Source organism: Elephas maximus, chromosome 20 (genome assembly GCF_024166365.1).
Source record: "Elephas maximus indicus isolate mEleMax1 chromosome 20, mEleMax1 primary haplotype, whole genome shotgun sequence".
Classification (NCBI taxonomy): domain Eukaryota; kingdom Metazoa; phylum Chordata; class Mammalia; order Proboscidea; family Elephantidae; genus Elephas; species Elephas maximus.
In genome coordinates, this window is record NC_064838.1 from 1,614,281 (window position 1) to 1,632,139 (window position 17,859).

At 40.7% G+C, this 17,859-nt stretch overlaps 1 protein-coding gene across 4 annotated transcripts in view; it reads left to right on the forward strand.

Moving 5' to 3' along the window:
• Positions 1-17,859, forward strand: part of PTPRN2 (protein tyrosine phosphatase receptor type N2) — a 1,957,978-nt gene that overhangs the window by 1,394,125 nt on the left and 545,994 nt on the right. For all 4 annotated transcript variants that reach the window (XM_049861881.1, XM_049861880.1, XM_049861883.1 and 1 more), the window contains one exon: positions 11,171-11,235. In XM_049861881.1, coding sequence (XP_049717838.1) covers positions 11,171-11,235 — 65 coding nt within the window. The remainder of the gene's footprint in view (positions 1-11,170; positions 11,236-17,859) is intronic.

Sequence of the window (17,859 nt, forward strand, 5' to 3'; positions counted from 1 at the left end):
ATGTACCATAATTTGTCCATTCACCTGTTGACAGATGTTTAGGTTGTTTCCATCTTTTTGCTATTGTGAATAGTGCAGCAATGAACATGGGTGTGCATATGTCTATTCATGTGATAGCTCTTATTTCTCTAGGATATAGTCCTAGGAGTGAGATTGCTGGATCATATGGTAATTCTATTTCTAGCTTTTTGAGGAATCACCATATTGTCTTCCAAAGTGGTTGTACCATTTTGCATTCCCAAAGCAGTGTGTAAGAGTTCCATCTCCCCAAAACTTCTCCAACATTTGTTATTATGTATTTTTTGGATTAGTGCCAGTAATATCAGGGTGAGATGGTATCTCATTGTGGTTTTGATTTGCATTTCTCTAATGGCTAGTGATTTCCAGCATTTCCTCATGTATCTGTTGGCCGCCTGAATGTCTTCTTTAATGAAGTGTCTATTCATATCCTTTGTCCATTTTTAATTGAATTATTTGGCTTTTTTGTTATTGAGGTGTTGAAGTATTTTGTAGATTTTAGAGACTAGACCTTTGCTGGATATGTCATAGCCAAAATTTTTTCCCATTCTGTGGGTTCTCTTTTTACTCTTTTGGTGAAGTCTTTTGTTGAGCAAAAGTGTTCGATTCTTAGGAGCTCCCAGTTACCTAGTTTTTCTTCTGGTGTATGTGCATTGTTGGTTATGGTTTGTATACTATTTATGCCATATATTAGGGTTCCTAGCATTATCCCTATTTTTCTTCCACGATCTTTATCATTTTAGATTTTATATTTAGGTCTTTGATCCATTTTGAGTTAGTTTTTGTGTATGGTGTGAAGTAATGATCTTGTTTCATTTTTTGCAGAGGGACATCCAGTTGTGCCAGCATCATTAGTTAAAAAGACTGTCTTTTCCCCATTTAGCAGACTTTGGGGCATTGTCAAATATTACCTGCTCATAGATGGATGGATTTCTGCTTGGATTCTCAATTCTGCTTCGTTGGTCTATGTGTCTGTTGTTGTACCGGTACCAAGCTGTTTTGACTACCATGGCTGTATAATAGTTTCTAAAATCAGGTAGTGTGAGGCCTCCCACTTTGTTCTTTTTTTTCAGTAATGCTTTGTTTAACCTGGACCTTTTCCCTTTCCATATAAAGTTGGTGATTTGTTTCTCCATCTTGTTAAAGAATGCTGTTGGAATTTGGATCAGGATTGCATTGTATCTATAGATCACTTTGGGTAGAATTGACATTTTCACAGTGTTGAGTCTTCATATCAACTTAACTTCCTCTTTTTTATTTCTTGATATCATCTTAACTTCCTTTCCATATGGAAGTTCTATGACTACACCATTTATTCCCCCCTTTTTTTTTTTTTGACGTTGTCATTACATCTTGACGTCTCTGGTCCCCTATTTTCAGTCTTTTAGTTTTGTTTTGTTTTTGTGTATTCCCTAACTAGGTTGGTATCTGGTTGATCTGTCCTGTGTCCTAGTCTTGGCTTGTTGTCTAATGTTGTTGTTTCTCTGAACAGAGGACTCCCTTTAATATTTCTTGTAATTTTGGTCTGGTTTTTACATATTCCGTTTTTTTAAATATCTGTTTATCTGGAAATGACCTAATTTCACCATTGTATTTGAGAGACAATTTTGTTAGATATATAATTCTTGGCTGGCAATTTTTTTCCTTCAAGGCTTTGTATACGTCATCCCATCACCTTCTTGCCTACATGGTTTCTGCTGAGTAATCAGAGTTTAGTCTTATTGGTTCTCCTTTGTAGGTGACTTTTCCTTTATCCCTAGATGCTCTCCGGATGCTTTCTTTGTCTTTGGTTTTGGCAAGTTTGATTATGATATTCCTTGGCGACTTTCTTTTGGGGTCTATCCTGTATGGGGTTCATTGAGCTTCTTGGATAGAAATCTTCTCATCTTTCATGATATTAGGAAAGTTTTCTGCCAGCAAGTTTTCTACAGTTCTCCCCCACCCCACCCCACCCCCCCATCTCCCCACTCCATTCTGGTACTCTGATCACGCCTAGGTTTTTCTTCTTGATAGTATCCCACATAATTCTTAGGCTTTCTTCATTTTTCTCCATTCTTTTTTCCGATTTTTCCTCAAGCAAATTGGTGTCAAGGAATTGAGTTGTTTAATTCTGAATTTTTATTGTTAATCTTTTGGATTTCTAGTTGCTGTTTGGTATGGTTTCTAGCAGCCTGTTTATTTATTTATTTGTTCTTGTATTGTTTTCCTGAATTCTATTGCTTTGTCTGCGTGTTTCTTGGTTTGTTTTGTGTTTTGCCTGATCTCCTTCTTGATATCTTGGAAAGTTCTCTATATTAGTCTTTTGAATTCTTTATCAGGTAGTTACGTTGCCTTATCTTCCTCCAGAAGGTTTTCTGGTTCTTTATTTTGGTTGCTAACTGAAGCCATCTTGTCCTGATTCCTTATGTGATTTGATATTGACTGTTGTCTCCAAGGCATCAATAAGTTATTGTATTTAATTTTTGTATTTTTGTTTTCTGCATCCTGACTTTTTGTTTTGTTTTGATATATCCAAGTAGGCAGGACATATCACTGGAGCACTGATGGCACAGTGATTAAGAGCTCAGCCTGGTAACCAGAAGGTTGACAGTTCAAATCTACCAGCTGCTCCTTGGAAACCCTAGGGGGCAGTTCTACTGTATCCTACAGGGTTACTATGAGTTGAAATCGACTTGACGGCAACAGGTTTTTTTTTTTTCTAAGTAGGCTGGGCCTGTGTGCTACTCTGGTCATTAATCTGGCCTCACTGAAGCTCTCATCTCTTGTCTCTAGGTTGTTGAAGCAGCTACTAGGTGTGTAAGCCCAGGAGTCTGTTCACTGTTCTTGCAGAGGTGCTGAAGATGTAGGCGGAGTTTTTGGTGAAGTGATTAATCTGTCCTGCTGGTCACCTGGCCTTGGGTGTAGGGGGTGTTCTCCCTGGTCATTGGGTTGGGTGTTGTGTATGTGCTCTGCTGCTTACTGGTTGCTTGGTCATCACTGAGCTTGTGGTGTGGAGACTTTCACCTACAGTCCCGGGCAGGCAGGACTGTGGGGGGGGAGGTTTACAGCAGGTACAAGTCTCTGGTTGCTGTGTGGGGGGGGACAATTTGGAGGGTAAGGCAGGGGGCTCTCGGCAGCCCCCAGGTGCCCAGGTAGAAGGCATGCCCCTGCCTGCTAGAATGCATAGCAAGGGGGTAGTGCAGCTGGTCTTTGGGTGCCCAGTGCCATTGTCTGGAGGGATTGAGGGGCATCACTAATTCTCAGGCCCCTGTCATGGGCAGCTAGATGAAGTGAGTGGTATCTGCTGGCCCTCAGTACCCCAGTGTAGGTGGGTGATGCCCCTTCTTAGGGGACAGGACTGTGTCAAATATCACAAATCTGCAGCTCATGTCAGCTCTGCCAATCATATCTGTTTTACTAGGTGTTATGGACTGAATCTCCCCCCCCCCCAAAAAAATGCTGAAATCCTAAACCCTGTACCTGTGAAATGGAGCCCTAGTGGCACAGTGGTTAAAAGCTTGGCTGCTAACCAAAAAGTCAGCAGTTTGAATCCACAGCCAGTCCTTGGAAACACTATGGGGCAGTTTTACTCTGTCCTATGGGTTTTTTATGGGGTTGCTATGAGTCAGAATAGACTCGATGGCAACTGGTTTTGTTTTGTTTTAAAATGAGGTAAGTAAGGAGTCCTGGTGGTACAATTATTAAACACTCGGCTGCTAACTGAAAGGTCTGCAATTCAACCCACCAGCTGCTCCACGGGAGAAAAGACCTGACAATCGGCTTCCATAAAGAAACCCTATGGGGCAGTTCTACTCTGTCATATGTGGTCACATGGAGTCGGAATTGCCTGGATAACACACAACAACAAGGTGAGGTATGAATAGTGCTTTCCTGAGCGCCTGGCTTGTAGCACATACTGAATAGCTGTCAGTCAAAAATATATTGTTTTTATTATTGACTTTATTGTTTGGATTTTGACTTACAATTTGGTCTTGGATTAGTCTGGGAAGGGTGAACTAGTTCCTTAAACTCATTTAAAACCCTTTAGTTGTTTACAAATAATCCTAATTTGCATGGCTTAAGTTGTTTGCCTCAATTCATAATAGTTTTGAATAGATCAAAACCAAAGCCAAACCTGTTGTTGAGTCAGTGCCAAGTCCACGATGACCCCATGTATTACAGCTTTGAAGTGCTCCATGGAGTTTTCTCTCTTTCATTAGGGCTTTCTTGTGTAGTGCGCTGGGTGGGTTTGAATTGCCAGCCTTAATTTTTAGTAGCCAAGGGTAAACCGCTTGTACCATCCATGGACCTGAACTAAATCAAAAGATCAAGGGAGTTTTGAAAGACTCTCTAAGTGTATAGAGAGAGGCATGTTGGCTATGGCTGTTGGAGTCTGCATTTGTTTATTGAAAAAAGAACACGGGCGTTTATTTAATCACCAAAGCGTTGTGATAGACCATGGAAAAACAAAGAGGAATTTGGTCCCCATTCTTCCCTCAAGGAGCTCACGATTGGCTTGGACACAAATTTTTCAGAACTAACCATAATGCAATCCTATATCTCATCAATTCTAAGAGGCTATTATTTTATGTGTCACTAAAAAAGTAAAAACACTGTCAATTAAACCATAACATAACACTTTCTCATCACTTAGAATTATTTTTAATTTATTGAATGAACTCTTTTAGGCTCATTTATCAAAAATCACTCTTGTGCATACAAGAAAAGGAAAATCGGAACACAATAAATGGATTAAAGAGTTCCTGAAACACCTTTACATTCACAGTCCAACTTCTCAGCTTCACTTCCCAACATGACGTCTGCATTTTGGACACAGTGACATCCACTAAGCCATCCAGAGTGTTGAATGATGCAGCATTTCTTAGAAGAGTACTTCACTCTGTCCTAGAGGATCATCTTCCAAGCAGCTATCATCCAAGCAGATGACGCTCACTCTAGAAGTGCTGACGTTGGTACTTTCTTGATCTTGTTGGAGGGTGCCAACAGAAGATATTCATGTGGAAGCAAGGACTCCTATTCCTCCCTCAAAGGTCTTTAAATGTCAGTTGCCTGAAGCGTTGGCAGGTGTAGTTGTTCAGATAGGCTGGTAAGAATAACAACCACATTTGCGCATAGTGCAGAGACTGAGATGCCTGATTTCAAACATGATAAAAATATGGGAAAATATGCAATTTGGAATCAAGGAAATATAACATACTAGGACTTTGGGTATAAACAGTACTATTCAGGGTATGCTGAAGCCACTTTGCATCTGCTTGCTAGAGCAGATTCTTACTTTTTCAGGAATTTTGTGAGCCACTTATTAAATGTGGCAATTATTAAAAAATAAATTATATAAACTTACAGTTCAGTTATATTGAAAAAAAAGGTAATAAATACTCAAACTCATCATTTCCTAAACATTTTACTATTATCTATGCTCTTGAGATTATCTACATCTATTGTATCTATGAGGTAGAAATACTATGTAATGGTTTGGTCCAATTGCCCATCTCTTACAACCCCACTTAGTGACTTCACGCGAGCATCTTGAAACTGGCCACCATGGTGGCAGTATTTACACAACAGAGGCTGACAACAACCTACAATTCAGGATTATTTTTCTGGGGGGTAGGAGAGACCAGCCCCCACACCATATCTGTGCACCACTGACTATAAGACACAGGATTTAACAAATTTTGCTGAGGATGTTAGGAAGGCTTCCTAGCAGATGTAGCCTGTGACTTGGGCTGGAAGCATGAGCAGATTTTCACCAAGTGGAGAAGGTGGGGGTGCATGCCTGGCAAGAGAAAGAATATGTCTAAAACTAACAAGCCACATGTCTGGCACAAAGTAAACAGCTTCAGTTACAGGGGTTTGGCAGGGGCAAGGAGTCGCTGTGTGGCACAAGAGTTAAGCACTCAGCCACTAACCAAAAGGTTGTTGTTGTTAGGTGCCATCGAGTTGGTTCCAACTCATAGTGACCCTATGTACAACAGAACAAAACACTGACCGGTCCTGTGCCATCCTCACAATCATTGTTATGCTTAAGCCCATGGTTACAGCCTCTGTCATCCCATCTTGTTGAAGGCCTTCCTCTTTTTCGCTGACACTCTACTTTGCCAAGCATGATGTCCTTCTCCAGGGACTAGATTCCCCTGACAACATGTCCAAAGTATGTGAGACAGTCTCACCACCCTTTCTTCTAAGAGGCACTCTGGCTGTACTTCTTCTGAGACAGATTTGTTCATTCTTATGGCAGTCCATGGTATATTCTACATTCTTCACCAACACCACAATTCAAAGGCATCAATTCTTCTTCGGTCTTCCTTATTCATTGTCCAGCTTTCACATGCGTAGGAGGCAACTGAAAACACCATGGCTTGAGTGAGGTGCACCTTGGTCTTCAAGGTGACATCTTTGCTTTTCAACACTTTAAAGAAATCCTTTGCAGCAGATTTACCCAATGCAATGAGTCTTTTGATATCTTGACTTCTGTTTCCATGGCTGTTGATTGTAGATCCAAGTAAAACGAAATCCTTGAAAGCTTCAGTCTTTTCCCCTTTATCATGATGTTGCTTACTGGTCCCCGTTGTGAGGATTTTTGTTTTCTTTATTTTGAGGTGGAATCCATGCTGAAGGCTGTGGTCTTTGATCTTCCTCAGTAAATGCTTCAAGTCCTCTTTGCTTTCAGCAAGCAAGGTTGTGTCATCTGCATAGTGCATGTTGTTAATGAGTCTTCCTCCAAGCCTGATGCCCCATTCTTCTTCAGATAGTCCAGCTTCTCAGGTTATTTTCTCAGCATACAGATTGAATAGGTATGCTGAAAACATCCAACCCTGACACACACTTTTCCTGATTTTAAACCATGCAGTATCCCCTTGTTCTATTTGATCTACTGCCTCTTGATCGATGTACAGGTTCCTCATGAGCACAGTTTAGTGTTATGAAATTCCCATTCTTCACAATGTTATTCATAATTTATTATGATCCACACAATCTAATGTCTTTGCATAGTCAGTAAAACACAGGTAAACATCTTTCTGGTATTCTCTGCTTTCAGCCAGGATCCAACTGACTTCAGCAATGATATCCCTGGTTCCATGTCCTCTTCTGAATCCAACCTGAATTTCTGGCAGGTCCCTGTCAATATACTGCTGCAGCCTCTTTTGAATGATCTTCAGCAAAATTTTACTTGCAGATGATATTGTTCAATAATTTCCACATTCGATAGGATCACCTTTCTTGGCAATAGACCAGGTAGCTGTCTTCCAAATCTCTTGGCATAGACAAGTGAGTACTTCCAGTGCTGCATTCATTTGTTGAAACATCTCAACTGATATTCCGTCAATTTCTGGAGCCTTGTTTTTCACCAGTGCCTTCAATGTAGCTTGGACTTCTTCCTTTAGTACCATTGGTTCCCGCTTGTATGGTACCTCCTGAAATGGCTGAACATCAAACAATTCTTTTTGGTATAGTGACTCTGTATACTCCTTCCATCTTTTGATGCTTCCTAAGTCGTTTAATATTTTCCCCGTAGAATCTTTCAATATTGTAACTTGAGGTTTGAATTTTTTCTTTAGTTCTTTCAGCTTGAGAAATGCCAAGCGTGTTCTTCCTTTTTGGTTTTCCATCTCCAGGTCTTTACACATGTCATTATAATACTTTGGCTTCTCAAGCTGCCCTTTGAAATCTTCTTTTCAGCTCTCTTACGTCATCATTTCTTCCTTTCCCTTTAGCTACTCTACGTTCAAAAGCAAGTTTCAGAGCCTCTTCTGACATCTATTTTGGTCTTTTCTTTCTTTCCTTTTTATTGACCTCTCGCTTTCTTCATGTATGATGTCCTTGATGTCATTCCACAACTCGTCTGGCCTTCAGTCACTAGTGTTCAATGTGTCAAATTTATTCTTGAGATGGTCTCTAAATTCAGGTGGGATATACTCAAGGTCATACTTCGGCTCTCATCAACTTGTTCTAATTTTCTTCAGTTTCAACTTGAGTTTGCATATGAGCAATTGATGGTCTGTTCCTCAGTCGGCCCCTGGCCTTGTTCTGACTGAAGATACTGAGTTTTTCCATAGTCTTTCCCCACAGATGTAGTTGATTTGATTCCTGTGTATTCCATCTGGCAAGGTGCGTGTGTATAGTCACCATTCACGTTGGTGAAAAAAGGTATTTGCAATGAAGAAGTCATTGGTCTTGCAAAATCCTATCATGCGATCTCTGGCATCAGTTCTATCAACAAGGCCATATTTTCTAACTACGAATCCTTCTTCTTCATTTCCAGCTTTTGCATCCCAATCTCCAGTAATTATCAATGCATCCGATTGCAAGTTTAATCAATTTCAGACTATAGAAGTTGGTAGAAATCTTCAATTTCTTCATCTTTGGCATTAGTGGTTGGTGCATAAATTTGAATAATAGTGGTATTAACTGGTCTTCCTTGTAGACTTATGGATAGTATCCTATCACTGACAGCATTGTACTCCGGGATAGATCTTGAAATGTTCTTTTTGACTATGAATGCCACGCCAATCCTCCTCATGTTGTCATTCCTGGCATAGTAGACCTAGACCATATGATTGTCCAATTCCAAATGGCCAGTACCAGTTCATTTTTGCTCACTAAAACCTGGGATATCAATTTTTATGCATTCCCTTTCATTTTTGATGTTTTCCAATTTTCCCAGACTCATACTTCGTATACTTCACATTCCAATTATTAATGGATGTTTGCAGCTGTTTCTTCTGATTTTGAGTTGTGCCACGTTAGCAAATGATGGTTCTGAAAGCTTTACTGCACCCATGTCATTAAGGTTGACTCTACATTGAGGAGGCAGCTCTTCCGCAGTTGTCTTTTGAGTGTCTTCCAACCTGAGGGGTTTATCTTCTGGTATAATCTCAAACAATGTTCCTCTGCTATCCATAAGGTTTTCAATGGCTAAATCTTTTCAGAAGTAGACCACTGGGTTCTTCTTCCTAGTCTGTCTTAGTCTGGAAGCTCAGCTGAAATCTGTCCACCATGGGTGACCCTGCTGTTATTTGAATACCAGTGGCATATCTTCCAGTATCAAAGCAACACACAAGCCCCCACAGTACAAGAAACTGATAGACACATGGAAGAACCAAAAGGTTGGCAGTTTAAATCCACCCAGAGGTGCCTCAGAAGAAAGGCCTGGCAATCTTCTTTTGCAAACTCAGCCACTGAAAACCCTATGGAATACATTCCTACTCTGATACATGTGGGGTCTCCATGAGTCAGGATCAACTCAACAGCAACTGGTTTGGCAGGGGCAAGGCTATACATGTTTGCTGGAGTCACAGGTTAAACGGTTTTGAAGCTCTGATGAAGAGTCTGAATTTCATTGTGCAATCAGAGGGAACCATGGAAGATGATTGGGCAAAGGATGGACACAATTAGTCGGACTTCTCCTGAGCTCCTTGAGTCACACTGAGGCCGATGGGTTAGAGCAGGGGTCAACAAACTGCAGTCTGCAGGTCGAATCTAGTCTACCATATGATTCTGTAAATAAAGTTTTATTAGCACACAACCACAGCCATTCAAGTATTATTTATGGGTGCTTTTGCACTACAAGGGCAGACTGGTGTAGCTGTGACAGAGACTGTTTGGCCTGCAAAGCCTGAAGTATTTACTGTCTGGCCCTTTACAGAAAAATTTGTCGACCCCTAAATTAGAATATTTAGAATTAGAATCTACATTATTATGGTCAGGTTGATTTTGTTTCATTCCTGAGCCTGAAATCTGTTGTGTCTCTGTAGCAATAAATGCAGTATTTTTATTTTAATTCTGTTTTTGTGCTTTGTGTTCCTAAGCCAATTTGGAAGGGTTCACTAACTATTATCCCCCAAAAAGTACCTTATCATTCAGTAAAATGCTCCATTTGTTAGAAGGAGAACATTAAAATTGATTGCTTTATACTCTATCTTTAAAAAAAAATTCCTTTGCCATTCAAGGTTTGCAATGGTGCGATCACCCCTCTCCCCACACACCTTAAAGTACGTGAAAGTACTTTCGCTTTAACTCTGTTTCCTATCTGCCTCGTTCTTTCAATGCAGTGGATAATTACCTGTATGTAAAAAATAATGTTCATTTGTTCAAAAGGAAACACTTCCTATAAGACAATGAAAAGGCCCTAAAGGTGGGGAAGGCAGGCTCTAACAGGATCTCATTTGTATCACTCTAAAAGATATAATTTCATTACCCACGATTAAGGTAGGTGTTTTACTACAATAAGAGGTGAAAGTAATTGCTATTTTCTTGCTCTCTCATTCTGCATTAATCAGAATCGCAATGCATTTTTCCTTCATGGGGTTTGCAATAAAATCCTATTTTTTCTGGTTTTTCATTTCTGAAGTGACAGGGCCTTTATCCAAAAGAATATTTCTACAGAACCGTAAGCCAGGTCAATTGCATTGTGACACCATTTCCTGGGATGAAGTACAGGGCAGGTGGGCTTGCAGTGGCCGCACAAGGCTTCCTGAGTTTTCATTTACATCTGCTAATTGTTTCCAAAGCTTTTTGGGGGGTAAGATACTGAGTGCGATTCACCTTCTGGCAATCCGCCTCATTCGAAGTCGGGAGCACACAAGGATGAGGCTGGCTTTGGAGCTGACCTCTAGACTGTTTCTTGCAGGGGCATGAATAAGAGGGAGTAAAACGGCTCACGGCATTAATGAAATGAGTACATACCTTCAGCTTTCCCTTCCAGTGCTTCATTTTACTAACACATGTTGCTGGTTAGTGAAACATAGTGCCAAATAATTATAGAATTAATTACCATTATATCATCTTGAAATAAGGCTTTTCAGTTTGCAAAGCATGTCTACATATAATTTCTCATTGAATCTTCATAACAATTCTATGATTTCTTATTATTACCTTATTTTATAGATGAAGTTCAAAGTATGCTGTAGTGACCTGCCCAAGGTCGATCAGCTCCAACGTGGAAAATTTGGGCCTCAAACTCAGGTTTTGACTAACTGCACGCTTGTTGCACTGCAACATTATTGTTAAATTAAAAAAAAAAAAAAAAACTTAGGCGAGATAAACAGTGATTTTATTGAATTCTTCAATAGAGGGAAATGCTTAGATGTGTCTTGAGAACTATTGCCTTTCCAAGCTGACTCCTGTACTTCTTATTTTTTCCTGACAGTTGACAACAAGGACAAACTTGAAGCAACCTCTAGAGTGAAAATTCTTCGAGCTGGAATTGGGTCGGTAAGTAACACAAGGAGATTATGTCATCTAAAATATGATCGACAGCATTTGTCTTGTCTTTGCGTGAAAGTCTAGTGATCAAAGGCCCAGGTGGGCAATCTGGACATACAGGTTAATTCAATTAACATTATATTCACACACGGGAAGACCAATTGATTGGTGAAAAGCAGGCATCACATTGGTCGGAAAAGCTGATCAACTGCACTTGGCTGATTTGACACAGTTTAAGGTTGCCTTTAAAATCATAATTTGGTATCTCCCCCCCAAAAAAGAAGTCATTGGTAAGAAAAACAGAGAAGACTTCAGAAAATATGTACTGCTTTCTTGAGACATTTCTTACTTGCTAAGAATGAGTAAGCCAAGAGAGATTATTCTTCCCCCCTGGAATTCAGTGGGGCATTCTTTTTTTTCATTTATTTACAGAAATATATTTGGGTAAAGACAATGTAAAAGAATAAATGCCTTCATGATATAATTTAAGCTCTATCAGACACCGATCACGTCTAAACATTGTTATATTGGTGTCAGAAAGGGATACTTGACCAAACCCTCCATCAGCAATTAAAGCTGATGATACGCCTCTCCTCGGGGCCTTGACTAACTGATGACTGCTTTTCCATCTCGTGATCATTTAATGAATTGTACACAGAACAACTGACGTGATCCCTCCTATGAGTGGTGTGTTGCCACTCGTAGGTCAGCGTGGACCGAAACCAATCTGTGCTATCGCGTTTGAGATGGTAGATTTCACAGCACTCGCCACTAAAGATAATTAACTATTAAGGAGCAGCTTCTTTATGAGTGTTCCCTGCCACTCCGTGGAGACGTTCTTTGCAGAACCACTTAAAGATTAGGCGGCTTTCTTTGGGGAAATTTCCTATTCACCAGGCATGAGTCTCGGGCTCTTGAAATAAGCACTTGTTTAATTGGTTGCTGTTCCCAAACAAAGGCTCTCGTGCTTACAGAGTAGTGCAGGCCTAAGAACAGCTTTATAGGGAAAGTGCACCGTACCTTGAAAATATGCGTTTTTCAGTTAACTGATGGGCAGAGTGCAGGAGAGGAATAAAACAAATGACTGATAGAAACTTTTCAAAAAATGCGTTAAGGGCCCTGACAGAGACTATTGTTCTGGTGTTTTCTCTGCCTTTCCGGCTCAGGCGGGATTAATGAAGCATTTGACAGCTAACAGAATCCTGGTATTTTTTTCTCCTCTATCATGTGGTAGGAAACTCTGGTGGCATAGTGGTTGAGTGGTACGGCTGCTAACCAAAAGCTCAGCAGTTTGAATCCGCCAGGCACTCCTTGGAAACTCTATGGGGCAGTTCTACTCCGTCCTATAGGGTCGCTATGAGTCGGAATCGACTTGACAGCAGTGGGTTTTTTTTTTTTTTTTTAATCATGTGGTATCTTTAGCAGCCCATGAAGGGTGAGGAAGAAGCCAAGAGTCTGTGGGGTTCAAAAAAACTGTCTGTGTCCCACAGAAGATGCAGTGGCCAATGGTGGAAGGGGCCAAGATGGTTTCCAGTGAGAGGTTTGATTCCACTGCCTGGCTCTTGGCTGTGGCAGAGGCTGTGAAATCCCCCTTGCTTTCATCTACCTTCTCAGCCTCATCAGATGGGAGGACGTTTTGGTGCAGTCAGTCTTGCAGGAATGACAAGGATGTCCTGTATAAGCCAGTAATTGGAGAGCAAGTCCAGGTTGGCTCAGGTTAGGCCATTCCTGTCACCAGTCAGAGAAAGCCCCGTCTCCGTGACTTCCGTCTGTGAGTGCACAACGTGCAGGCCGTGTTGAAGCTGGCTGTGGTGAAACAGGAAGTGTCATCTGTGGGTGTGAAGCATGCTCTAAATAAGGGGCAGAGAGGAAGGACAGGTGGCGGGTGAGTGTGCAGGACTCCAGACTGTTGTGAATTGGTTTGAGGTGTTCCTCGCATGTCACCAGGCACTCAGCTGCTGTCTTTGTAATTGAAGCATACCAAAAATAAATAAATAAATAACTGAAACCCAAACTCCTTGTTATTGAGTCCCTTCTGACTCATGGCAACACCATGCTTTACAGAGAGAACTGAACTGCTCCATAGGGTTTCCTAGGTTGTAAGCTTTGTGGAAGAAGATCACCAGGCCTTTTTTCTGTGGCACCACTGGGTGGGTTTGAACTGCCAACCTTTAGCTTAGTAAAACTATAAACTGAAGCGTCGACTCCTATTTCAACACACTATTTCAGGAAAAGGAGAGCAGATGGCGATGGGATCCAGCCAGCTGACTGGCAGCTCAAGTATGGTTTTCATATGTACCTTGCTGAACTTCATTTCTTAAGATGACCAGATATGATTGATAATAACACCTGCGCCTGAAGGACAGTGCCTCCACTGCAGCCTGTTTGGGAAGAAACTTCTCATTTCCCCCACTGGGAGAACCTGAGGGCAGGAAGTTGTGACTTCATTATTCTAGTTGCTCTGCATTGTCATGGCCCAACTCGGCTCTCAGCTAACAGCTCGTGACTCAGGTTCTGCAGCCCCTTTGCCTGCTCTCATCTCTGGCAACCTCTAATCTCGAAAACACTTATCCCATTTCTCAAAGAATTTTTTTTAATCCTACTCAGTACTTGGTATGTTCCTTCCATGTAAATTCTTTTCTTCAATTCTACAAAGTTATCATCCATTATTTCTTTGGATATTGTCTCTGTCCCAATTCCTCTATCCCAACTGCCATGTGACCCAGTTCCTTCTGTTAGAAAATAAGGGTAATCACAGTATCCACTTCATTGGGTTATTGTGAAGATTTAATGAGATAACAGACACAAAATGCCTGGACATAGTAAACCAAACAAAAACCAAAACTGTTGCCATCAAGTTAATTCCACCTTATCGTACCCTATGGGACAGAATAGAACTGCCCCATAGGGTTTCCAAGGAGTGGCTGGTGGATTCACACTGCCAACCTCTTGGTTAGTAGCCTAATTTTTTAACCACTGTGCCGCCAGACTCCTTGGACATGCTAAGCAATCAATAGATATCACTTTTATTACTATTATTGTTATTATTCTTCTATGGTATTCTTATTACACAGATGTGGAACCTTCTTATTCCACCCTCTGTGTCTCAAAAATACTCTTCCATATTTTTGCCTAAGTATCATATCCTTCAATGCTACTTTATGTCTTAATTCCTCAATTTATCTTCCAAATTATGTAATCTGTGTCTAATCTATAAAACCCAAATGTTGTATGTTTTCCTATGAATTACTATATTTTTCACTTCTAGAAAAAAGTTGTGTTTAGTGCGCTCTCAAATCTACCTTTTTTCCTTACTGTCTTGTACTTTTATTTTGGTTTCTATACCTTCTTTTATTGTTTTAACCATTTTTAAATCTTATAGTCTTACTCACATTGTATTACTATTTCCCGCTCTTGGGTTTTTAAAAATCCTGTTTGTTACATCACTGGGTTTTTGCTGGGTATTTGTTACATCTGCTGGCTCTGCCTCATAGAGTTTGTTTTTCTTGTGTGGTTTATGGTTTGTTTATTGTGAGCTTATCTTGGATGGGTTGATCACACCAGAGGCATGGATTTCTATGCCTTGTGCCCTGGATTAGAAGAGTTTCCAAATCAGAAGTTTTACATTTACTTCTTCTGGGCCCCTACAGTCTCAGTACTCCTGGATCCATTTTTATGCTAATTTCTCACCTTGAAGTTTCTGTCCTATCCAGGTAAAAATTTGGACCAAAATCTGGCACATGGCCCAGGTCTGGGTTTCAGCCTTTCTCTGGCGAGTTTTTGTTTTCCTTTCTACCAAAAGTCCCAGAGAAACAATAAGCCTCCTCTCTGCTTCCCTGGCTAGTGGGTAGTTTGTTCCCTGATTTCCATTCTCAGATAGGGAAGATTTTCTAGGTTGTAGGTTTTACGTGGGGTCTTGGCTCCTGTTTTCCCACCTCCTGCAACTCTAACTCTGTACGTACTATTGTTGTGTGGACACAAGAACCCCAAGCCCCAACCCTGTATCCCACACCCTTGGGTCAAGGTACCAAATTTCAAAGAGCAGCTTTAGCATCAATTCCCAACTACTACCTGGTTTTGATAACTCTTTCCCTTTTTAGTATCTGGAGATGCCCCTTTGTTTCTTTTGGTCTTGGCTTTGCACTGTTTTAAGATGTATTTTATAAAGTATTTCTGTGAGTCAGAATTGACTCGACGGCACTGGGTTTTTTTTTTTTAAGTGTGTTTAGTGAGAGGTTCCCCTTCCCTGCGTCAGCTTAGCCCACTTTTCATTCTTTTATTTGAAAGATATTTACTGAGCGACTGCTATGAGCCAGACACTGTTTTAAGAACTGGGACAAGGGCAGTAAACAAAATAGGCAAAGTCCCTGCTGTCTTCGAGCTTAATTCCACCAAAAGCTGGAGGTCCATTGAGGAATACGGTTCAGTGCTTCCTCTCAAGACGAAATCATACTGTCAGCTTGACTTCTGTATTTATGTGGAAAAACCATCCTTGATCTCCTAAATTCACATCAAATCTACTTATGGACACATCTTAGAACTTGCCATCACCCAAAACTGTTGTCCCTCTAAACCTGTGCTATGCTTACAACCACCTCTCCACCGAGCTCTGTAATCATTGCTCTCAGTAGACCTCTTTGATTTTCTGAGACCCATGTCTCTTGGAGTCTCCTTTTCTCTTAATTTGTTTTCTTCCCCTGACCACACTCCTTTACTTAATCAGCCTGTACCACCTTCCTGTTTAAAACTAAATCGTCTACCAATACTCTCACAGTTATGGATTGAATTGTGTCCGCCCAAAATTCATGTCAACTTGGCTAGGCCTTGATTCCCAATATTGTGTGATTGTCCACCACTTTGTGATCTGATGTGATTTTCCTATGTGTTGTAAATCCTAACCTCTATGATGTTAATAAGGCAGGATTAGAGACAGTTATGTTAATGAGGAGGACTCAATTTACAGGATTAGGTTGTATCTTGAGTCAGGCTCTTTTGAGATATAAAAGAGAATCGAGCAGAGGAGAACAACCTCAATACCACCAAGCAAGAAGACCCAAAGGCATGTGCATCCTTTGGACCCAGGTTCCCTGTGCTGAGAATCTCCTAGACCAGGACAAGATTGATGACAAGGACCTTCCCCAGAGCTAACACAGAGAGAAAAACTTCCACCGGAGCTGATACCCTGAATTCGGGCTAAACTGTGAGAGAATAAATGTCTGTTAAAGCCGTTCACTTGTGGTATTTCTGTTACAGCAGCACCAGGTGACTAAGATACTCGCCCTCATCCCCTCAGACCTACTCTCAAATTGCTACCTCTTTTCACTCATTTACTCATTCATTCAACAAATACTGAATACCAAATACATGTATTAGGAACTACCATGCTTTATTGTATTTCTTTTCATCTACCTCCCCTGATAGATTGTGGGTTTCTTGAGAGCAGGAAGTACGTCTTATTGATTTTTGTATCACCTCCTTGCTGTGCTGATTGATCTCACTTGAAGTTCATTATCACAAATCTCAAAGGAAACTCAACACTGCCAGACAAATTTTCCCAAGGATGTTCACTCTTCCATGCTCTAAAACATCTATTTTATATTTCTCTTCTTTCCTCATTCTGGCAACCACCCTTGCTTACACACACCTACGCAGCCACCCATGTGGTCTCAGCCCATGATCTTGACTCATGTTTCACTGAGCAGGTGATTCCTACATCTTCCCTCCACCTAATCTACCAACCAAATTACATGTGTTTATACTTTTTTGCCTCCTTTTCTCTTACAGTGAAAAAAGTCACTTCCTACCATACTTTGGATCTATCCTTTCTTGTCTCTAAAGGCCTCCTCTCTGCTATTATTTCTCTCCCTTGCATCATCAATTCTCTTTACTGGTTTTATTCCTGTCATCATCTAAATATACTTTAGCATTTCCTGTCTTATTAAAATAAAATTTTTTTAAAAAACTCTTGACACCAATATCCCACCAGATATTCCTTCTTACCCTCCTACCATTTCTCTGTGTCCTGTCATAGCAAAACTCAACAAAGAATTTGCCTGTTTTCTGTATCCAGTTTCTCACGCCTGCTCTCTCCTTACACCCTTCAGTTAGGCTTTTGCCTTGACTATTCAACTGAAATGTCTATTTTCAGAGTCATCAGTGATCTCACTATTGCCAAAATCTGTGGTCACTCTAAACCTGTGTTACTTATCCTCACAGCAGCATTTGACATAGCTGGCCACTCCCTCCTTTTTCAAACACTACCTGCCCTAAGGACTCCTTTTCAGGCTCTTTTACTACCAACTCTTCCTCGTCTCCTAGATTTCTATACTTGGAGGTTAGTACAGGTATCTCAAACTTAACATGGGCCAAGCAAGACTCTTGATTTCTCTGCCAGAACCTGTTTCAAAATTTTTACCATCTCATAAACAGAAATTATATCATTGTCAGATGAAGCAAAACAAACAAGCAAACATTATAACCCCTTTTCCCTCAACTTCCCTCATCCTCCACGTCCAAAACCTGTCTGCTCTACCTTCAAAATGCCTCCGGATTTGTTTGCTTCTCTCCATTTTCATCACTACAACTTGGACTTCCACAATAGCCTCCTAAGTAGCCTCCTCCCTTTGTCTGCTT